The sequence below is a fragment of the Megalopta genalis genome, chromosome 3 (assembly GCF_051020955.1).
Source record: "Megalopta genalis isolate 19385.01 chromosome 3, iyMegGena1_principal, whole genome shotgun sequence".
Lineage (NCBI taxonomy): Eukaryota > Metazoa > Arthropoda > Insecta > Hymenoptera > Halictidae > Megalopta > Megalopta genalis.
This window is the reverse complement of record NC_135015.1, coordinates 8,745,544-8,770,137: the sequence shown is the minus strand read 5'-3', so window position 1 is coordinate 8,770,137 and position 24,594 is coordinate 8,745,544. Positions and strand designations below refer to the sequence as shown.

The following is a 24,594-nucleotide window of genomic DNA, read 5'->3' as shown; positions in this document are numbered from 1 at the left end:
CAAATGAAAATATCAGAAACTGAAACAGTTACGTGTAATCTCAAAATATTGTATTTTAAATTTATGATATGTGCGTGGCATTGATATCGAAATAAGAGAATACGATGACATTAGATAAAAATTGTATGTCTGTGCAATTTTGCTAGTAACTCTTGTACGGTAGTGGAGGGGAGAGCCATTATGTATTTGTTCAACAGATACGTTCAAGTAGGTGTGAGGAAGAAAAGGTGTATGAATCAGGGAATGGGACAGTTGCTCGTGTGCGAGGCTCCGCGTGATATCGTGGACGTTGTGCATCGTGTGTTTCGTGTCTGTTGCGTTAATTGTCAACTGCTTTCTATCAAATATACAAATGCAGTTCGTAATGATCGATTACCGAGACACGTTCCCAAATCAAATCTCGGGTCCAGCAGCTGAGTAACGGTGCTGGAGCTGGCGCGAGGTCCTCACCCGCGTTAGGTGCGTGTGGGCCACCTATCCGCGTCCAAGCTGTGTTGGGCATTCAAGTCATGGTATCGAGGTTCGACACGAACTTCGGTTGTGAAGATTTTTTCGGGACTTATCATTGTACCCAAGACATGGCTTGCGATCGTGGTGATTCGGACTTCGAATTCATTATACCGCCAGAGGCGCCGGTCTTCGAACCAAGTATTGAGGAGTTTCACGATCCCCTTGGCTACATCGCAAAAATCCGACCGATCGCAGAGAAGTCTGGCATTTGTAAGATCAAACCGCCGCCTGTAAGTAAATCCTTCCATCGCGATTACATCAAATCTTGTTCTTCTCTTTCTCCGTCGTCGTGTTCCTGCTTTCTCTTTCCTATTCGTTCTCGTGAGAAGGACGCTATACATTGATCCTTCTATTCATCGCTGTCTCATTTTGAACAGACCTAGCCATCCATCGAATAAATTTCTGTTTTTGTGATTGCGAGGTGTGCAGATATGCATGCACCGACCTCGTTTATGTGCTGTGACGCTTCCGTACGGACATCATAGTCGTGACATCACAAAATAAACGAGTTCCTACGTAATACGTACAATAGAACAAAAATTAATTGTTAAGTAAAATTAAGGCACCATACTTTCCTGTGCGATATCAGTTTAAGACCTTTTGCCATTAGCATTCAAACGTAGGATGTGGTAAAAGTAGGAACAGTATTCCCGGCGACATGGGACGAATGATAATACGATAAAAAAAGGGAAGAAAAGAGGACGGTTTCGTCTCTCAAAAGTAACATTTGTCCTGTATGAGATTCTGATAGCTGTTGCATCGATATTTGTAATATGTCGACTATATTTTTGGTTCGGATCAGAAAGTTACAGTAGTGGGTGTCATAGGCAGATAGGATTCATGGAAATGGAAAAAATAAGGAATCAAGCACTTTGGTGCTCGTACTATTGCGACATTAAATATCGTTATAGCTAGAAGGTACGCTATGTAAAATGGCCGAGACAATCGAAACAATGTCACCTTAGCGAAATGTCTCGAAATATTTCTAAAATATGGAACCGTACAGATAGTGTACATAGAGAAGAAGTTCGAAAAAGTTATCAGTAATCGTAGTAGTTGACGATTCTCGAAACAATCATGATATCGTACTGCTGCAAATGTGAGAATGGTTTGAAGTTTCCTAGAAGTTCTGTTTGGTTTTACAGCACATACATATATGTACAGTCCTATCATTTTATGCATAAATAGGTTTTATTAACTTTTATCGGGTTTTCCGTCGGCAAATAGAAATCCTCGCCGTTCTTATATTATTCTTAGGTGACAATACCTTTAGCTTTGTTGACTCTGTTAATACTATATAGACTGAAACGAAAATCAGTAGCATTAAATTTTCCTTTACGTATGTATAGGGAAATTTTTTGTTCCGTATTTATTTATCGTGACTTCTATTTTATAGCTGTTTGTTCTATCGCAGCGTAATCAGTAACGATTTTTACCACCATTTTACATGTATGTACGTGAAAAAAATACTTTTGGAACAAACTTTCAGGAAATATAGATATTTTAGTTTACAGAGTAATTAAGCGAAAGAAAATAGTGCTGTTTTGATGATATTCTTAGGGAAAAACGAGTGCTGTAAACAACGACATGTAAATGCGTATTAAATAAAAGATATGAATTTCAGTTTAGAAATGGCATGATTACATTATATTTGGTGTTATCTTCGAACTAATCATATTTTACATTATCGTGTGAGAATGAAAATAATGTAAATTATCTGGGAAAAGTTGCATAAAGCGTATGTTGGAACATGCCATGCAACTAATTCGTAATCCTATTTGCGTCTTGTAAAAATGTATTATTAAACCTTCACGATATAACTATGTAAAAGACATTTGTTTAGCCCAATTATTTATCGTAAACAATTACAGCAAAATATATTTTCAAATTACATATTTTTAAAGTATGTAAGTAGGAAAATATGCCGTCATAATCAAACCATTTTTCAGCGTTTCAATAAGTTAGTGACAGCCTCGTGAATCGTCTTCTTTTAAGAACTATGAAATTGATTTTTGCCAAGGTTCTTGCTATTAATGTTGCTTGACTAATTGATCCGCTTTTTCCTATACTTCACAATTTACTTTAACTTGCATCGATTTATTTATTAGTGATTGAAGAGACTTCGGGAAAATTCATATTTTGTAACGGGATGACGCCATTACGGAAATAACTATGGTCACGACATTAAATGGGCGTCGTGTATGGAGAAAATCTCCGTTTTATTTTCACCCTGACTTTGTACCTTATAGAAATATTCATTGTCAGACGACGATATCTAGAATGTTTTGCCCGTGAAATTAAATATGAAAGGTTTAAAGGAGATGTCCAACAAAAGAAATTCATTTTTAATTGTATTTAAAAGTATCATTGTCCTTCAAGAATTAGACTGATCTTGCAATGGTTGTTGCGTCACGATAGAGATGAAGCTACGAAGGCACCTATTGATTATTTAGATATGTATATACATATATATACATATATACATATTTACATTACTGCCTTTAACAATGAATTTTTGTATAAATTAATCAATAATGGAATATAACAATATTCGATTTTTTCTACTTTCGATATATTAGGCAGGTATTTGTTCCGGTTTTGTAATAGCTTTTTTTTGCTATATATTTAGTGCACATATAAGTAATCTTTTTATGAAGCTAGTTGATTGGTCTACAAACCTCTAATTGATACCGTATAAATATATATGCATTTATCTATGAATATTTCTTTTCATTTATATACGATAAATAAATTTCGCAGTACTCCAATTAAACGATAAATACGATAGAGAATAATTTTGTAAAATCGTTTTATATAAAAACATTCACGTTGTTTCGTTAAAATTATTGTTATAAATTTCACACTTGTTGTTTGCAGAATTGGCAGCCACCATTTGCTGTTGATGTAGATAAATTCAAATTTGTTCCAAGGATACAAAGGTTAAATGAATTGGAAGCAAAAACTAGAATAAAACTGAATTTCTTAGACCAAATTGCAAAATTCTGGGAGCTTCAAGGGTCGTCTTTGAAAATCCCTCTTGTTGAACGTAAAGCTCTTGATTTATATTCTTTACACAAAATAGTTACAGATGAAGGTTTGTCTCTATGATTTATCTGTAAAAATCAATTATTAAAATTCATATAATGGAATTAATTCATCTCAACCATGCTCTGCAGGTGGTATTGAAACAGTAACAAAAGAAAGAAGATGGGCAAAAATTGCAAATAAATTAGGTTACCCATCTGGTCGCAGTGTTGGCAGTATATTAAAAAATCATTATGAAAGAATTTTATATCCATTTGACGTCTTTAAACAAGGAAAAACTTTATCAGATATTGTAAGTTATTATTTTCTTTAATATTGCTTTAACTATAATTAATGACAATATCTACTTACTATGTACTGAATCATACAGAAAATTGAACCAGACTCTAATATAACTGAAAAGAAAGATCGGGATTATAAACCACATGGAATTATATCACGACAACAAATTAAACCTCCAACAGAAAAATTCTCACGTCGATCTAAGAGATTTATTGGTCAGGAAGAAAAGCCAGAAGTGTGTATTAAACAAGAAGATTGCAAAGAGGAGTATGATTCTGACAATGATTGTAAAGATGGAGTCAAAAGTAAAAATGGTGATGACAACAGTAAGGAACTTAAAAAGTTACAATTTTATGGACCCGGTCCAAAAATGGCTGGATTTAATACCAAAGAAGGAAAAAAATCAAACAAAACTAGAGGTGTTAAGCTTACTTATGAATTTGATCCTGTAAGTACATATTATGCCGTGTTCCACCCTCTTATGAACATACTTTCTTCAATGCTACATATGTTTTTATATAGTTGGCAAAATATATTTGTCACAACTGCGGAAGAGGCGATAATGAAGAGAACATGCTCTTATGTGATGGATGTGATGACAGTTATCATACATTTTGTCTGATGCCACCATTAACAGAAATACCAAAGGGAGATTGGCGATGCCCAAAGTGTGTTGCTGAAGAAGTTTCTAAACCAATGGAAGCATTTGGTTTTGAGCAAGCACAGAGAGAATACACACTTCAACAATTTGGAGAAATGGCTGATCAATTTAAGAGTGATTATTTCAATATGCCTGTACATGTATGTTACTTAATTATATTCTGTTTATTATCTAACAAAACTAATTAAATTACATAAATTAAAAATAATCTTTTTTTGCCAGATGGTGCCGACATCCTTAGTAGAAAAAGAATTTTGGCGAATAGTTTCTTCTATTGATGAAGATGTAACAGTTGAATATGGAGCAGATTTGCATACAATGGATCATGGATCTGGATTTCCAACAAAAACAAGTGTTAATTTATTTACCTGTGACCAAGAATATGCTGAATCTCCATGGAATTTAAATAATTTACCAGTGTTACGTGGAAGCGTATTAGGTCATATTAATGCTGACATCAGTGGAATGAAAGTACCATGGATGTATGTTGCCATGTGTTTTGCAACATTTTGCTGGCACAATGAAGATCACTGGAGTTATTCCATTAATTATCTACATTGGGGAGAACCAAAAACATGGTATGGTGTGCCAGGTTCTCAAGCAGAACGATTTGAACACTCAATGAAATCTGCTGCACCAGAACTATTTCAAAGCCAACCAGATTTGCTCCACCAATTGGTCACTATTATGAATCCTAACATTTTAACAAGTGAAGGTAATATATATGTTAAATTTCAACTTACAGATATACTCTTAAGTGATACTGATTAATAATATTGTTTGCACTCTGTCATAGGTGTTCCAGTAGTCAGAACTGATCAGCATGCAGGTGAATTCGTTGTAACCTTTCCTAGAGCGTACCATGCTGGTTTCAACCAAGGTTATAACTTTGCAGAAGCTGTAAATTTTGCTCCTGCCGATTGGGTATAGCTTATAATCTTGAATTTTTATCTCCAATTTCAATAATGTATTTGCTTTATAAATTCTGTTATTTTTTTAATAGCTAAAAATTGGACGAGAATGTATATCACATTATTCAAATTTAAGACGATTTTGTGTGTTTTCTCATGATGAGTTGGTATGCAAAATGTCACTAGATCCAGATTCTTTGGACATAGGAATTGCAACTGCAACTTACCACGATATGCTTCAAATGGTGGATGATGAAAAGAAACTTCGGAAGAATTTATTAGAATGGGTAAGTCGTGATTTTTATATATAGACTCAAAATAATAGATATTAGCAATTTTATGATTCCTAATATTAAGCTTAATATTAATAATACATTAATATATCAATTTTATGTGCGATGTTTTATTTATTTTGCTGAAATGAGTTTTAATGTAATTTAAACTTTTGTCTCTGAACAGCAAAATTGTTGTTCTTCTTCAGAGTGAAATATTCAATCTAATTTAGTCTGAATGTCAAAATTTACATTATAACAGTTAAAATTTATTTATAATAAATACAGTTAACTTATTATATATTCCATTTTGAAACAATTCTATGTAAATGTTTAATTTTGTTGGAAAAAGTATACACAGTATTTTGATCATTTAAATCTTGCTTCCAAAACGGGTCAAATACACAGAACGGGTTGTATTTCTAAATGTACAGACCAATGTATTTAGGTCAAACAGTATAGTACGTGCTGAAGTTGTCGCTCACCGATTCACACTCAAACAGTATCGCACTCACACGTCGACAAATGCACACATACGTAATCATGCGGGAACACGCGGTAAAAGACGTGTGTGTGCATCTGATACTGCCAACCATTGGTCATTTCAGTAGTACTCCGCCATCCACGTTATGTTCCTCATTAATGCCTCCTTATATTTCGTTATATTTGGTTAGCTTGTGTTCGTTGGTGTTAAAATAGTTTTTGTGCGATCATTCTTTAGTTAACGACCTTGACTAGCTGATGTCTATTTGGTGTGTCTCTGTTCTTGATTATGTAACTTTTATTGGTGAATAGAGGTTATGTTTTTAAAGCTTTACCATGATGCTAAACAGGCATTGCATTTTCTCTGCTAATTCAGTGAATTTCATTGTTTTGTTCGCGAATTTATTGGAAAATATTAATCATCATCCTAAATGATTAGTGTATTTGTAAAATCTTTTTGTCTCTTAAAGTTAGTTTGTCTGCAGAAGGCTACATGTGTTTTGTGCCTAGTTTCGTCCCGTTTTTACGATTCCTTTAAAATGTGAGAATGTTAAATAACAAAATAAATGACCTTTGTGATACAAATGTCTTTTTTTAGGGTGTAACGGAAGCAGAGCGTGAAGCATTTGAACTTTTACCAGATGATGAAAGACAGTGCGAAACGTGCAAGACAACTTGTTTCTTGAGTGCGGTTACATGTTCTTGCCAGAGTTCACAATTAGTTTGTCTGAGACACTTCAGGGATCTTTGTGATTGTCCACCAGAAAAACATACATTACGTTACCGATATACTTTAGACGAACTACCAATTATGTTACAAAAGTTAAAATTAAAAGCTGAGTCATTTGACTCATGGGTAACAAAAGTGAAAGAAGCAATGGATCCTGACAAGAAGAGTGATAAAATTGAGCTGAATGAGCTAAAAGAACTCTTAAACGAAGCAGAAAACAAAAAGTTTCCAGAAAGTGAACTATTGACAGCTTTAACAACTGCTGTGCAAGATGCTGAAAAATGTGCAAGTGTTGCACAGCAACTTTTAAATAATAAACAACGTACCAGGTATAATAACTGTTTAGCTTTTATGTATAATACATATATTGTATAAGAGAAATTATTTAAACATTTTTTTATACAGGACAAGACAATCTGTGGAAACTAAATATAAATTAACGGTAGAAGAACTGACGCTTTTCTACAAGGAAATATCGAATTTGTGCTGTGAACTCAAGGAATCTGATGGTGTGAAATTTATACTTGATCAAGTGTTACAATTTCAAAAAGAGGCAGAAGAATTTGAAACTAAGGAAGATAATTGCGATGTAGAGCAGTTGGAGAAATGTATTGATTTTGGAGATTCTATTTGTATTGAATTACCTCAACTTACTCGTTTAAAACAAGTAAGTGTAGTAGATCTAATTTAACAGTTATTTTCTTCTGTAATGTAATTGTATGTCTCTTTCTCATAGAAATTGGCTCAGACACAATGGCTTGAAGAAGTCAAGTCTGTACAAGAAGATCCAAAATCTGTGCATCGCGATGATTTAGCAAAATTAATTGAAAAAGGTATGACGATACCTCCACATTTAAGTATAGAAACTACACTTTCTGAATTACAAGGATTGATGAATGCGATTGATAAGTGGGAAGAGAAAGCGAAGTTATATCTTCATACAAAAAGCAGACAAACTATATCATCTTTGGAAGAATTTATTCGTGAAGCTGACGAGGTGGAGGCTTACTTGCCCAGTTTAGATATTCTTCAAGATACATTAAACAGAGCAAAAGCATGGACGAAAGTGGTGGAAGAAGTACAAGCGAGAGATAATTTTGCGTATTACGATACATTGGATGAGTTAATTAAGAAGGGTCGAAGTATTCCATTACATCTGAATGCTCTGCCACTTTTAGAGTCTACCCTTTCGCAAGCAAAAACGTGGAAAGAAAGGACAGCGAGAACATTCCTAAGGAAAAACTCGCATTGCACTTTAATGGAAGCTTTATCACCGCGTATCGGAGTTGGCACACAAGCGTTGAAAGTTAAGAAGAGCAAAAGTGAAGAGAGCATCGGACCCGTCTTCGTCTGTGATACAAAATTAGATGATTCCAATGATTCGGCTACTATCGTAGCTGCATTTAAGTTAGCGGAACAGCGGGAAATGGAAGCAATGAGAAATTTGAGAGAGAGAAATTTAATGAAAACCGAGATGGAAGATTCCAGATATTGCGTTTGTTGGCGTCCTAGATTTGGTCTCATGCTTCAATGTGAGCTTTGTAAAGATTGGTTTCACTGTGAGTCTAATTTGTTGCTTATTTATGATTTTATATTCAGTATAAAAGTAAAATAATGATAACTATCTGTTTTAGCGAATTGTGTTCCCCTACCGAAAACATCGTACAAAGGTAAGCTACCAATGTCTAAGGAACTGAAATTTTTGTGTCCCTGCTGTTTACGATCGCGACGACCACGACTGGAAACAATTCTGGCACTGTTAGTTAGTCTTCAGAAAATTGCAATTCGTTTACCGGAAGGTGAAGCATTACAATGTCTTACAGAACGTGCAATGAATTGGCAGGTAAGCATTCCATATGAATAATTAATATTAATGGTGCATTATAAACGACGATTTTACATATGTATACTTTTGATAGGATCGAGCTCGTCAAGCATTAGCCACAGATGAAATTTCATCAGCATTGGCAAAATTGTCGGTATTATCACAAAAATTAGTAGAAGCGGCGGCACGAGAAAAAACGGAAAAGATTATTAGCAGCGAGTTGAAAAAGGCAGCGAATAATCCTGAATTGCATCAGAGGGTACAGGCGATCGCTCCACTTAGCGGTGTGCACTCAGATGATAGTGCACTTAGCACCGCGGTAAGTGTTAAAAGATACGAATTAATATGTTAATTATCGTAGGGTTCAGAGTTATCATTGATCAACAAAGTTGAACCTTTTTTATTGTGCTCTAATATTAGATAATTCATTAAATGTTTATAATATCATAATTTATTGAGCAAAATGCATCTTTTCAGTAGTCTAGTCAATACATCATATCGACTTTTAAGTTTTTTACAAATGTTTTGTTATTAATTTATGTTTGTATAATGGTTTCAGGACGATGACGACGATGTGGTCACCATAGATGACGACGAACCAAGTTGTAGTACGTTCAGTAGTAATGAGCACACATATTCATATAGTAAGATTTCTGTTTCTACAAAAACAGATTGCCGCGATACAAATTAAATATTCATTACCATTAATTATGTTTATCTTCTAGTTTCTAAAGTTCAGCGTAAATCACAGTTGAGCGACTCGTCTGAAGCCGCAGTTATGCTTTCACAATCCGCGAGGCTACGTTTAGAGGAATTAATGATGGAAGGCGATTTGCTTGAAGTTGCACTTGATGAAACGCAACACATCTGGCGCATATTAAGTCATACGAACAGTCCAAGCACTGTTCGCAAATACGCCTCGTATGAAGAGGTACAATCGCATCTAAACCAGGATTCAAAAGATATAAGAAAGCGAGGAAGAAAGAGGAAGTCCGAAGAATTTGAGCTACTGAAAAAACTTGGACGACAAAAGATGGAAGAAAAAAATTTAGCAAAACGAAAGGGACTACAGAAAGAAAAAAAATCTGCTAGCTCTCCGTTACCAATAAAGCGCGGACCTCGAAAGGTATTTGAATTTGAAAATGTAATTTGCCTCGAATTGAAACCTACACAAGATTTTATTCGATAGACATTGGTATCGTTTATTGCAAATAAACGTTACCCAATCATGTTGACCTGTCGGATTTTTATTTACTATTGCAATTAAGTTTCAATTCGAGACATTAAATTTAAAATCAGTGTTATAAGCACAGCATGTTGAACATCGGCTAGTTCGATTTCAGTTGAATGTATATTCCAGATGAAACGCAAAGAAGGCGACGATGTTCCAAAGAAGAGAGGTGGTAATCGAAAAAAGACTAAACAAGACACTTCAGACGAAGAAGACGATTGTGCCGCGGTCAATTGTTTACGACCAAGTGGTAAGTATACTTTCTTCTATAGAAATATTTTACTACAATGATTCCTCTTATAGTATACTTTGATTTGGATGGTAGGAAGGGAAGTTGATTGGGTGCAGTGCGATGGAGGTTGCGAAGGCTGGTTTCACATGCACTGTGTCGGATTGGATCGTACGGAAATTGCTGAGGAGGACGATTACATATGTAGTAACTGCAAGGAAGCAGAACAAAACTCAACGGTACGTTTGTATAAATAGGCTCAATAACATGCTATTGTTGTTAATTTTAGCGTAACTCCGTTTACGCTTATTTTTCTTATGAAAAGTCATATCATTGTCAGCTTTATCATCTTGTTATGCTTATTTCCTTGTTTATAGTAGAGTGTAGTCTATAATCGTTTGTATTTTTTTATCTCATATATTAAGGGGGTATCCTGGTCTAGAGCTCGATACTTTGGTCTGCTTTGGGATTCTTTAACCATGGAACTATAAAACATTTTTCTTAATCTTTCACAGGTTGTAAAATTAAAACGAAAATATGTTTTGACTCAAATGAGGTGCTAACTGTAGCAAGTATAGTGGAGGTACACAGCACGTTTTGCATCAATTGGTCTTGAAATATTTTGCAGGGTATGCTATTCACGTTTAAAATTGTTATAATTTTTAGGAATACATTTTTGAACTTGTATTCTCAAAGAATCGAAATTGAAAACAAAATTTCTAAATTAGAATGTCCCCTTAAATAACTACATTTTATTTGCAAAGTAGCATAGTACGTTATAGTTTTAGCGCAACATTTTTTTGTGTTATTTAAACTGTAGTCGAGAGCGCCAGATCCGCTAGCTGAATCGTTAGGACTGGATGCACTTCTTTCACTTTCTCAATCCCAGGGATACCAAGGCACAGACAGCGAAGCGGATATTCAGGAGACGACATCCTTCGTCAGGACTTACTAGCCTGTTTAATCCTGTTAGCTCCGTATAAAGGCTAAAATGCTAATCGATTACAAATAATTTCGACTGTGAAATAATAGTCGGATATTCAATGTTACCTATCACTTTTACCACAGTCGATTGGTTATCGCAGGTGATCGCGTGCGCCATGCGGTTATTGTCGCGAGCGAACGTTAGAGATGGAATGAAAGTATTACATTGTCACAATCAAATTATAATCTCTTTTTCATAAGCACGGACATACGAATATTTTTCTACTCTTTATTTGAGGCACAGTTCAGAACAGCGACGGAGTTTTCCGCTTTCTTTCTCTCGTATATTTATAGCGATTGTGTTTTAATATTTTTGAGATAAGACACGTTTGTCCTTTTTGTAATAAAAAAAAAGATTTATTGAACAAGTAAAAATACAATTGTTTGCATTCGCGATAAATTATTGTCATGCATTATTATTATTCTTGAATACCTAATGTACAACGATCTTAGTCAAACTTTGTTCATGTACATATACATCGAAGTCCAAATTATTTAAGTTCACTTAAGAAAATCAAGATGTACTAATATTGCGGATGAACCGTGATAGTCTACATTTTTTTCTGTGCGGATCTCGATGAAATTTGATTTATATGTCTTGTGTGTGGTTGTAGAATCATTTTTTTCTCTCTCGTCTCTCGCTGTCAATGACAGTGATGATAAAAATATAGATCAATGACACTCGACAAACTAACGGTTACGCGATTACGTTGTGTGTAAAAAAAGGTACGATCTGCGGCGTGATAGCAGTGATGTCTTGTGGAAACTAAAGAATGGAAGGATGTGAAATAATTCCGGAGACATTGTGCGATCTAACGTTTCGTTCTCGGGCAATTAGGGATAAAGGAGAAAAGGAACTTCACGGCGATAGCAGAAGTAAGAAAACGAAGAAAAGAGTCTTCGTGAAAGACACTTCTATATCGAGGAAGATATTCCGTCGGTTTTTTGTATCAGTTTTTAATTGTAACGGCGTTGAATGAAGTAAAAAGAGGTTCGTTCGCGTCATGTAGCGTGTACAGATAGACTGAGAGATGTGTGTATTAAGATTATATATATTATATATAAATATATATAATAGATATTATAAATATATATAAGATGAATTAGATTGAAAGATAGGTAAATGTAAGTTAACAGTTTGTATAAAGGAAAAGAATTGACACGCAGATACATGTCATAAACTAAAGTCTGTCTTCTTGAGGGAGCGATTCATTGGATGTTTATCCAGATTTTGAACCAGAGTATGCAACTTACACTTCGCATAACTCGCGAATTACTTTTCTTCTTGTTCGTTCCTTTTCTTTTTTTTTATTTCTTGCCGCGTGAGTTTGTTATACGATATTAGTGAGTGACCGAAGCTCGGATTTCCTCGAATGGCCTAAGAGAAATTGTACTTTGAGAGTATTACCAAAAGTGATTTTATGATTTCAACATATGTTTTATAATTGTCTCAATTTCATAACATTCGATCGTATCGTTTTACCTCGCGCGACCGGTCACTTTTACATGTTGAAATTTTAACCGAAGGCTAACTCATTATTTTGTACCTTGAAGTATTAATGAGACCGCTAACTATAATGAAATATGGAAAAGGAAGAAGAAGAGGAAGAAGGAGAGTTACAAAGATACTTAATGCTAATGATTAAAGTATATTCCGTAATAAACAAATTTTATAAATGTGTCGTAAAGCATTATGAATTATGGATCTCATACTCTTGTAAAGCGATATTTAGAAAAGTTAAATGGCAAAGAAAATTTACATTGCTGTAATTAATGTGAGATAATTAAAACTCGTGTAACTCGATGTTGACTCTGGTACAAAACTATGCTTCATATGGAGTAGTTGATAAATAGAACTCCTAGTTATGTTTTAATGTGATTGATTGAACTGAGTTCTCTTTTTTTATAATAAACTAAAAAACGTGATTTGTTTTATCATCCGGTGCAAATGTGTTATGTGCGTGTCTCTGTCTACCCATGTAGATTCTTTGCACATTTATGTGAGGTGCATTGTGTATAAAAAATGAATAGAAAATATGATAATTTTATCCTAGATCGATCAGCGAAGGAAGTGGGCAATGCGGGAAACTTTGTATAATTGTTAATGAGAAACTGAAATATGTCGTACATTTAGTTTCCACGCAACTTAGCTTTATGAATGCATGTTAGTGTGACACGATGCGCAGTGCGTTTTTAACGATCGTTTTATCGAAAACGTACAGCCTGGAAATTACTGATAGTATGCCCATCGAACAATTGCAACCGTGCTATACATTTGTATTATATGTTGAGAAACTCTGGAAGTTTATGTAAATTAATATTTTTATAAATTAATCTTCTTGAACGGGAGTTGAGACTAGATCAATTTACTTCGTCGATTACGAATGAAATCGTACTTTCTTTAAATGTTTTCAATTTGAAAGATCATATTACAAAATGTTTTGCATTATTAAAATTTAACAAAATGATGATTTATCAAATGATTTGAAATTCATCAGTCTTTTCAGCGTAATTGAGGACATTGTCCTTCCAGGAATTAAAATTTAATTCTATTCACTATTCATGTTTCAGTGATAGAGTCTGTACTCCAAAAAAGACATAATAGAAATCATTTTTTGCGTACAGGGATGTATGAATAATGGACCAGTGTATTTCGCATTGTACTATGTATCTATCAAAAAATTACCCAACATATTATCATTACATCCATTGGGAACGTAATCTCCTGTCCTCTGATTTCTTTTGCAGTTTTATTCTGTTTGCAGCCTCTGACTTGACATTATGATCCACTAGACTAAATTTAATACTACTTTCAATGGTTCCAGTTGTGTTTATAACTTACATTCATATTACTGCCTCCCTGTAAAAATGCACTACTTACATTTATATTACTTCTACTTTGTCTAGGCTTATACTAATAATAAGGGCCATGGAAAGATGTCCTAGAACTGTTATAAAAAATCTTTGGCGGATACGTACGATCACGGTTAAAACGGGCTGCGTGTCAGAATCGGCGAGACATTATGTGTTTTATACACATATATTTTTGTACAGATGCATGATGGCCCGACGATCTCTGCGACCGTTCGGCTAGAATATACGCGGGAACACAGTGAATTTCTAACGATAGTGTTTCCGCAGCGTTCGGTTAGGCCAGTTAGGAATTTTGTTTGTTTCATTTTCACAACGAGAAGAGTGTTTACATATATGTATATATACATATAGATATATATCTATTGGTTACGTGTATTTTATACAAGGTACTTAGAATTATTTTCTAATTAAGCGATTTGTAAAATGTCAAAAAAAGAAACTAAGAAGAGGATATGAGAAAAGTGAAATCCATGAGGCACACTATCATTAAAAATACATTGTGGATAACATAACTTCAGGAAGATCGAAACGGCGTAATCGATTCACAACTCTTGATATTCGTAGGACGGATAGACACGTTAATTCTACAGAAATGCTGCAAAAGGTTCGAGAAATATTTGCCAAGCTTAATAATGTAATTATTGAGAGTCAAAGGTGTTGTAAAGTTTATTAAGTATGCTATCCGAATATTGTCTTTAGATTTAATTTCAGCTTCATTAGTTTTCTGTACAATCTTCTGAAGCATTTCTGTATTTTTGAAAGCGCCGATGCTGTGAGGTAGTAAACTAAACAAAAGTTCTTCTTGTGGTCTTGACACAGCTGGGATTTGTATACATTGAACTGCCTTCAGCATTTCTAAAAGTATAAGAACTAGTTTCAAAAGGAGATTGCTGCTCTAAATGATAAACTTTCGAACTTCTATGGATTTTACATATATTATTCCACAATTTTAATTTTTTGATTGTCAAGGTTAAATTTTTAGATTTTGATAGAGGAGTGTTATTTTATTGCTAGGATATTGCTATCATAGGAATCAAATAAAATCTTGTGAAGACTACATTTAGTTTATTACCTCACACACGTATACTACAACAGGGGCACTCTTTAGTGTACCATATTGAGCATCAGTTATTTGTTCAGATGATACGAAGGCAAGTGCCAGCACGCGTTTTCGAGATATTACACTGACTATTCGACTGCGGATTTTATGCACTTGAGGAATATCGAAAGATACTAACGAAAATGAATAGTCACCCTAATGCAGGCAAGAAAAGAGTTCATTTTCTTCGTATCTTTCTATAGCCTTCTGTAGATATAATAAACATCTTTTCGGTACATTTGCAGTATACTTGTAATCATCGTACGATGTTCATTCATTGCGTTAGACTTCTTTATGACAGGCACAAAATAGTATTAACCTTCTATAACTTGACATTTTTTTTCAATTTGAGAAGATCAAATATTGTCAAAAGATATGATAAAAAACTATCTTTTTCGTCTCTAACTTTAAAAATTACATGATGAACATGGAACATGTTGCTGTACATGTATATATGTTGCCAATTTTACAAAATGTCATGGAGGGTTAATTTTCTTTTTGTTCTGTGCAACGTAATGTTTCATGTGACCACGCACTTAGAACTGATTAAACGCTTCACCGGATCTGAACGCATAGTATATAACATAAAGAAAAAGTATTATAGATTTTGACCAAAACCTGTTGTTTTGTAGATTGAATATTGTGATTCGAGGTCAATGACTTTTTGTGTAGCAAAGCTTTACGTTATTACCGTAGCTATTGCTATCTTTTTAAATATGTTTTTCATTTTTAGTTTCATCGGTAGAAGAAAAAGGTTTAAAGAAAAAGTTGTCGGTAATTGTCTTTCTTCTTTTAATTTAATAAGGATTTCGTTTGGAACTCCTCTTTTGTGATACAGATATAAATCGGTTAATTATAATTGTTTTTTTTTCTTAAAAAATTAGGTATTCTTGTCAACATAGAATTTCATAAATTTTGTGTTTTTAAAATAATCACGTTGAACTTACGTTGGTCTAATCTTGTACAGTGACTACAGTGGTGGACAAAACTGTTCGCACAATGAGTACATGAAATTATTTTTGTATGTAGAGTTATTTAGGCGAATTTCAATTGCCATGATTTCACAAGAACCTAACTTGTAATTTGAAGAAATATTTCCAATCAATTGCTTAATTCCATGCTATAACTTATCGTTAATTAAAGAAGAACTGATTAAATTCAAATATGTATTACTGGTATAGTAGTAAAGTATAATAGAAGTGAAAGTACAATATACATATTTGAATATAATTAAATAATCTAGGAAACGTAATTGTTTATATAATTAAATTTTGATCCCATTAACATTTATGTCCTTCACTGTACTTATGAGGAAGTGAATCTGTTTTCTTTTCTTATGTTTCGATTTAGTTGAAAAGAGTTACTTAAACTTTTAACACAATCTTGTTAATAATACTAACGATCTTCTTGAGCTTTACTTTCTTCTTCTTTCTGCGCGAGCCTTGGAAAGGTTCGAACAGAGAAACATTTGTAAGAAATTCAATCTAATTTTAGTTATTACGAAGCTTGCCTCGCAGAAAGGTCTTTGAAAATTCACCAAAAATTCGTGTAGTCTATAAGAGGAACACTATCGAAGATTTCGTACTCATACATTCTCGTTCATTCGCTCCTTTTCTCTGAACCAGCCCTCGTGGTTCGTTTATTAACGAGGATACCTTCCGTCATTATCGTCGCATCGCGTGAACTAATTATTTTACTATACGACGGCTCGGCTATAGTTTAGTTTCCTTCACATGCGAATCATTGTAGGCAGATGAATATTTATGAACAGTAAATGTAACTTAACGGCTAAGTAGCGTTGACGTAGTCTTTATTTGTAAGATTATATCACTTTGATTTTCCGATGAAATATATTCAATGTATATGTGTATGTACATGTACATTCAGTACTGTGAAAATATGTACTATTTTTTCAACGTTCACCTGTGTTAGAAGCGAAGCCTCTTCTTAGTCCAGCGGGCGGGGTGGAGCCGTGCATGTGTTCGCAATAGAGGTGCGCGGCTATCCGAAATTTCGGGTACCTGAGCCTAGAATCGGGTTTGCCATTGATCGGGTCGGGTCGGGACCCGAAACTTTCGGCTACTCAAAATTTCAAAATTGGATCGTGAAGGCATATTTAGACGTTTCATTAGTTTTTCCCGATTGTGTATCGTCTGCCTCGGATAAACAATAAATATAATATATAATAAATAATATATTTCTGAATTTTTAAACACTGCCTAATCCGCTTTTCGGATTTCGGGTACCCAAAAGATTCGGGACCCGACCTGAACCCGAAGAAAATACCTGACCCGATTTTAACCCAAAATCTCGAGCACCCGCTTACCTCTAAATGCGTAGTGACTCTGGAAAGTTCGGTAACGCGTTCTCTCTTAGAGAGAACGATCGTTTGCGAACGTATGAGTGAGTACATGTAGCTCCTAAGGGCCGGGGGAGCGTTGCCCTCGCTCTATTCGGGAATGCGCGTACGCCGCGTAACGCGACAGCGATCTGCTCGCGGCAGCAGATCGCATCGCCAGTCGAGTTTCCAAGAGTCTAGCGAGTAGATGTAACTCGAAAGAGTCTCTCGACTCTTGGTAAGCACATGGAAAGTTGGAGCTCCGCTTCTCGGACTTCACAAGTTTCGAGGCTTCGTCGTCGTAATAGAACTGTGAGCCTTCTTAGAAGTATCTTGTTTGCAAGATTTCTAAGGGCTGACAGCTTCTTCCCGCCGCGTAGGATACATAAAAGGCGTATTTAATCAATTGTGTAAACGTCGGTGTAACCGCATGCCCAGGCGAACGATACGTCCTAATACCGACGCAATTGTCACCGATCGGCGTGCTCGTCATTTTGACAACTGTAAGCAGCTTTGCTGAATGCGCGAGCAATTTCTTTTGAGAAAACGAACCTTGATATTCCCGGGGTGCAATAATGAGAATTGTTCGACATCGATCTCTGCATTTAATCGCGTGGGCTTCACAGTCGATTGAATTGCCTAGGCCGTGTCAGTCGCGTTTCCGCCTTGAAACAATACATTCCCCGTCTCAAGAATCGTCGTTTATTCGCTTTCTAGGCTCGTGGAAATTACACTCGCAGGCTCGACTCACTGGCGAGATCTCGATTTGTCGTCGCTTCCGCTTCCGTCTCATACTCGCTTGCTTTTTGGACAATACGCTTCCCGTTGCGTATTCGTTACTCGCGTCGTGCAATTCTCGTTCGCGTTGCATAGTCTGTCGGTAGCTCCGACCTATATCGTTTCGCGTGTATTATTTTTCCGGGCGTTTTTCTGCTTGTTTTGCCGCATCCGCGTACTATCTGTACATATTGTAGAGCGTTTCTACGTTTTGCGTTGCGTTTTTAAAACTAATTCCGTTCATTTCTTTGCGTTATTCATTATTGCGTTTCTGCGAGAAAGACCGCGACCTTCGGCAAATCAGATTCTAATTTCCTTTTGTACGTTTGGGCGCATCCCAAGCGTCGTAGGCCTACGCGGTTCGTTCTTATTTTAACCCTTTGCGGTCGTATTAAGTTTATGCATAGGTGTCATGCTGATCGGAATTCATTTTCGTTGAACAAACACTAGTACATAATATGCAAGATTAAGAAGGAAAAACAAGATTTATTAATTCCTTTTTTAAACTTTAGATATATGTAACACAATATGTTTTTATTTTCTGTAAAAGTTATATTTTATAGTTCATCGTGTGTTCATCTTTCAAAGCAGTCTTCAACATGAAGGCCTGTTTTTCGAGAACATGTGCCGCGAAAATAATTAATTTTGCGTGTTCCGCCCCTAATTTTTCTGTTTGCACATACAGGACAATCTTTACTCTTTACATCTTCACCGCGCCGCACTACATGCCGCCCCACATTTTGGGACGAGGAGATATGATTATTCCAACCTTGTATTTCGTTTTTATAGTTGTTGACATTCGGCTATTATAAAAATGAACCGCGAGACTAGGAAAATAATTGTATCTCCTCTTCCCAAATAGTCCATTTTTGTTTACAAGCTCCAATTTACAATTGGAGAGAATTTACTGTAATCTTGAATTCTATCGTTTGTATTTTGGATAATAATACATTAATAATAATAAATTATAATCGTATTATAATCGCGCCTGTTTTTGTCAGGTAGGACCGTTGCAGGATCACAATTTGTCACATTAAACATTAACAGTCCTTGAAATTCTTCGGCATTTCTGTAATACGAATTAATTCACCTTATCAAATTTAACTCCTACACCGGACTTTTCCTCTTGAGGTACGTAGAGGCTCCCTTACCCGAACATTTATTTTTACAATATTCTACTATTCAAACGTTCCATTATCTAATCGTTTTATTCTTTAGATACATTGTCGCCTAGTAGAGAATCTGAATAAAAATTTTAGATAATAGAATGTTTTGGTATCAAGATGTTATAAAAACAAACCTTCGGATAAGAGAGTCTCTATTGTAGTTAATTCGGAATTATGTCATCTGCTCGGGAAGGTGATCAGATCCCAGCCTGGATGGTGACGCAATCCTCGGGATTGTCCGCGTTCGTCAATTTTCTCAAAAACATTAAGAAGAAGGACGAGCACATCTTTCACCCTTCGAACTTCACCCAAGCACTCCAGCGCTTGTGAGATCAGATCCTCGAGCCAGATGACATAATTTCTGTCGCTATGCTTGCGATTGAGTGGACCAATTTTTCGTATTTCGAGGGCGATCAAATGGGGACTGGCATGGAGGAGTATTACGTGACCCTTGATTTGTCAAGAAAAGCATTAGTGCGCTTTAATAAAACCGAAGCACCAGCCACGTTTATGTCACTGCATGGTCTCTTCGAAGACCAGCAGTTTCCGGCGTTAGTGGTACAGCCCCCGAGGTTGAATTTGCCCACATTTGATAGGGATTTCAAAAACTGGCCTCATTTCTCCGACGCATTTTGTTTCGCGATGAAGAATGCCGCGCTTATCACTGTCCCAGGAAATGCAGTATTTCGACGCTTTCTTAACGGGTGAGGCGAAGGATCATATAGCGCACCTCGAGATTTCAGCTGAAAATTTCGAGATAGCCTAGGACTCCTTGGAGCGAGAATATTACAATTTTCGAGTTCTCGTGACGGTACCGCTAGACCGACTAACGGATTTACCAGCCATATCGCGGGAGAAACTTCAATCGCCCAAAAAGGGAAAGGCTGAGCTCCAATCCTTAGCCGCTCTGAAGAAATTGGGCTGCTCAGTGGACCAGTGGGACCCTTTGGTCGTCTACCTGGCCACGAAGCGGTTCGATTTCAATATCAGTGGCGACTGGGAGAACTTTTTGGGCGAGTGAAAAGACTTCCCGATCCTTCGGGATCGCCTTCATCAACTAAAGGCTGCTTATGACCACGCTATCAAAATCAAAGGTCCGATCACACAACTCGGTTGAGTCGTGGCTGAAACAATTTGGGTCGTGTTCGCTGTGCAAGCAGCATCATATGCTGTTTTCATGCGTCAATCCTTGGCACCTCGCGCCCATTAGGATTTCGCTAAGGAGAAACAGCTTTGTTTGAACTGCCCCTCCCCGCAGCATTCTCATCGCGCTTGCAGCAACCAATACTTCTGCAAGCAGCGACATTATTCGCTAAGCGAATTCCTTGTCCAAGAAGTTAAAGGCGCTGCCCGCTCCGAAGAAAGTGAGCAGTTGACTTGCATCTCCATTTTCGCCCGACGTTCCTACAAATTCGTCGCAGAACGTCCAGTCGTGGGCTGTAATAACGCGTAGGTGCTGCTAGCTATAGTCCTCGTCGAAGGATGGTTCTTTCATCGTCGTAAAGGCCTTGATAGATCAAGGTTCCGGATTCTCCTTCGTAACGAGCTCTCTTCATTTAACTTGTCGCAAGGTAAACGCGACGATACAAGGTGGGCAGAAGTTAGGAACCCTTACAGCTCAAAAGTTACGCCTCAAGGCCGTCGGCGGTTTCACGTTAGCCGATCCCGATCTGGGTTCTTCTAGGAAGACCGATCTTCTTCTAGGCGTCGATGCATTCGGCCAGATCATGCGATCGGGGCTAAGGTTGTTACCAACCTCAGACCTTGCAGTCTAATTTGCGGCCTTCGGTTATCTCCTTACAGGTTCCTTGCTGACTCGCACGTGTATTTCAAAAAGTGTCTCCGTAAATACTTGTATTTTAGAGGTAGTAGATTTATCAATCTGCCGCTTCTTGGAAGCGGAAGATATCCAGACGTGCTCTTTCCTGACGCTCGAAAAAAGGGCGTGCGAAACACATTTTACTAGTCTTTACCCGCGTGGTCCGGAAGGTTGATTTGTCGTTCGACTATCCTTCAAGATTACGGACCTGAGTCCAGCCTGGGCGATTCTTACAGCATCGCTTTGGCCCCCTTGAATCGATTAGCATGTAAGTTTCAGCGAAATTCACAACCCCAATCGCAGTGTTCAGATTTTATATCGGAACACGCGGCCTTGGAACATTTTTCTGCCCTTCGCCCACCGTATCGAGCAGCGAAAATTTGTCTAGTTTTGTAACGTTTCCGCATTATCAAATAACGGCGCTTCTCTGAACAGTCTGTTGTATATGCAGGACCACTTCTCCAACATATAACCCTGACAAAACGGCAACTGTTATTCTTGATAGCCAGGATCTATGATCCTTCGGACTGGTTGAGCCCTCTCGTTATCCGGGCAAAGGTACTCGTGCAAGCTCAATGGCTTTTAAAGCAAGATTGGGACGATAATATCTCGGAAAGCTTGCTATTTGAAACAGGTCCTGTTCCGGCATGCAGGAGCTCAGTAAATTCCGGATCTCGCGGTGGATCAATTTCTCTCTTTCCTGCGTCCGACGGAACCACCGCGGGCAGACTATTAACACGTTCCGTGCCACGTGTACCATCGATGGTACACGCTTGCATGTTTACTTAGTGAACTGAACAAATTGTTTACAAGAAATTTAGAACCGAAGAATCAATTTCCACTGCAAGAATGGGCGTTGATAAGTTTTTGTTACGTTGTTATGTGTACGAGAATTAATAATTGCACGTAATACATCAAGTTTTAGTAAAATATCAAAGTGTGAAGATTCGAGTAAAAAAAGCTCGGCACGGAACGTGTTAACGGCTAAATTGCGCGTGGCACTTTTGAAAACGTTGTCCATTCCGGCCTTAGAATTATCAAGTGCAGTCTTATTAACACATTAAAGGCGGGAGTCGTAGTACTACGATTTATCTCGACTTCTCATAAATATGTACTTTAAAACATTTTTTGTAATTAGTGTTCAGTTCTTTTTTAATATTTCTTTTAGTTTTAAGAGTTTAAATAAACTTTTTTAAGTCTAAATTTTTTATGATTACACAAAATATCGCCCGCTCTAGGACGAAAAACGAGGCGGGGCGGTCGCCGCGTTACCTAGCATACTTTCGTCAAGATCCTCCGCCTTTAATGTGTTAACAAACTTGTTGCTGCACGTCCGATCTTCTCTCCGCAATCTGGTAACTCGCGTTACCTGCTGCTTTGTCAGCAAGGCCATGCTAGCTTGGTTACGCAGCCACCCTTCCGTCTGGAAGGTTGAAGTAACCCACCGCATATTCCACACGTCCGTATGTAGGACAACCCTGCCGATTTGCCCTCTCACGGAGTAAAAACCCGAGCACTTTCAACTTCGTTCATTTGATTGCAGGATCCATCATGGTTCAACCAAGTCGAAGCTTCGTGGCCGACCATGGAGCCAGACGTCGAACCAACAGAAGCGGTGATACCCGTCTACGATGCACGGGGGACACCGGATGAACGCGAAGGACCATCCGGTCCTGAGCAGCCTTCTTCGAAAACAACCATGGGCCTCTCTCAAAACCCAGACAGGGTGCTGGCGCAAGTCGCGGGCCGGGATATATGGGTGCCGATGGCAGCCATACGGCGGCGACGGCGTTATCGCCATCCCACGCCGATGGGCCGGTACACCCTTCGATTCGATCGCAAGGGCAAGCTGGTTTCCCACGGCCCAACTGCGTATGCTAGGCAGAAAGCCGAGTAAGTAGGAGGCGAGGGTGTTGACAGTCCTCGCACTCTATTCCATCTACAGTACGGTAAGTGGTCGGCTTTCCATTGTTCGACCCTGTCTTCCGCGTTCGTGTCACACAATCGCGAGCGTAGCGACATGTTCTATCTTCATTTTGTTTGTTCAAGTTCAATCAGCAAACCACGCGTTGGCGATAAAGGCACGCTGAGAGCCAGATGCGCCTTCGCATCGCTCACCGCCTTCTGATCCGTCTCCGCCAAGAAATTGTTACGCATCTTCGCGCGCGGCCGGGGGTGTATTAGAAGGGAAGCCACCCAGCTCAGCGAGCAGTGGAACCGTTTACGTGTGCGTAGTGATTCGGGAAAGTTCACGGTAACGAACGACGAGGACGATCGTTTGCGAACGTGGAAGTGCGAAATAGCCCTGAAGGGCTGAGGGAGCGCTGTCCTCTCCCTAATTCTGGAATATGCGTACGCCGCGTAACGCGACAGCGATCTGCTGCTGCGAGCCAGTCGAGTTTCCACGAGTCTGGCGAGTAGACGTAATTCGGAAGGGTCTCACGATTCTTGATAAGCACATACAAGAACGGCGCAGCTCTGCTTTACGAACTCCACATGTTTCAAGAACTCGTCGTAATAAAACTGTGAGACCCCTCAGAAGTGTCTTGTTTACAAGATTTCTAAGAGATGACAGCTTCTTCCCGCCGCGTAGGCGGACAATACGGCGTGCTCGTCATTTCGACAACTGTAAACAGCTTTGCTGAACGCGCGAGTAGTTTCTTTCGGGGGAACAATCTTTGATGTTTCGTCAATCGTTCGCGCGGGTTTCACAGTCGATTAGATTTCCTTGAAACAATACAGTCTTCGTCTTAAATGTCGTCATTTACTCACTTACAAGACTCGTGGAAATTACACTCTCAGACTCCACTCACTGGCGAGATCTCGATTCATTGAATTTGATTCGACGTCGCTTCCGCTTGATTTTCGCGCAAGTTCAATCTTGTCCGTCAAGCGAGTCTCATGCTCGCTTGCTTTTTGTACAATACGCTTTTAGCGCTGCGTATTCCTTACTCGCGTCATGTAATTTGTTCCCATTGCATACTCTGTTATAGCTCAGCCCTCATATATGCTCGTCGCATATATGAATCATTCACGTGCTTCGCCTGTCTGTTTCGCGTGTATTATTTTTCCGGGTATTTTTCTGCCTGTTTCTCGCACCCGCGTGCAATCTGTATATATTGTAGAGCGTTCCTACGTTTTGCGTTGCGTTTTATAAACCATTTCCGTTCGTTTTTTTGCGTTATTCATTAATGCGTTTCTGCGAGAAGAGCCACAACCTTCGGAAAATCAGATTCTAATTTTCTTTTATACGTTTAGGCGCGGCTAAGCGTCCTGCAAGGCGTACGCGATCCGTTGTTTTTAAATTAATAAAGTGACCAGGCCTTTTTGGCTGGTTTTTTATCGTAAAATTGCTTAA

The 24,594-nt window shown here is 37.6% G+C and overlaps 1 protein-coding gene across 7 annotated transcripts; it reads left to right on the top strand.

Annotated features, from left to right (window-relative positions):
* The first annotated feature begins 229 nt into the window (after positions 1 to 229).
* On the top strand, positions 230 to 24,594 carry Kdm5 (Lysine demethylase 5). Of its 7 annotated transcripts, none has more exons than XM_076519855.1 (19): positions 230 to 740; positions 3,388 to 3,604; positions 3,687 to 3,847; positions 3,926 to 4,285; positions 4,360 to 4,638; positions 4,721 to 5,213; positions 5,295 to 5,422; positions 5,502 to 5,696; positions 6,763 to 7,223; positions 7,300 to 7,561; positions 7,631 to 8,453; positions 8,529 to 8,737; positions 8,814 to 9,038; positions 9,279 to 9,327; positions 9,445 to 9,845; positions 10,080 to 10,200; positions 10,276 to 10,418; positions 22,780 to 23,129; positions 23,286 to 24,594. In XM_076519855.1, the coding sequence occupies exons 1-19, from the start codon at positions 510 to 512 to the stop codon at positions 23,362 to 23,364; spliced, it is 5,187 nt and encodes a 1,728-aa protein (XP_076375970.1). In that variant the 5' UTR covers positions 230 to 509; the 3' UTR covers positions 23,365 to 24,594. The 7 variants fall into 7 exon arrangements, 5 of the variants coding, with proteins under 5 accessions (XP_076375970.1, XP_076375969.1, XP_076375973.1 ...); XM_076519854.1 differs by having other exon boundaries at positions 9,279 to 9,363; XR_013032904.1 differs by having other exon boundaries at positions 231 to 740; positions 9,279 to 9,363; positions 22,780 to 23,185.

What these genes read in the sequence shown, in the direction of transcription:
- Kdm5 (XM_076519854.1), top strand. Translation starts at nt 510, where the DNA reads ATGGTATCGAGGTTCGACACGAACTTCGGTTGTGAAGATTTTTTCGGG. An exon ending in GTAAGATCAAACCGCCGCCT is followed by an intron (nt 741 to 3,387) that starts GTAAGTAAATCC and finishes TGTTGTTTGCAG; the next exon opens with AATTGGCAGCCACCATTTGC. An exon ending in TTGTAAAGATTGGTTTCACT is followed by an intron (nt 8,454 to 8,528) that starts GTGAGTCTAATT and finishes TATCTGTTTTAG; the next exon opens with CGAATTGTGTTCCCCTACCG.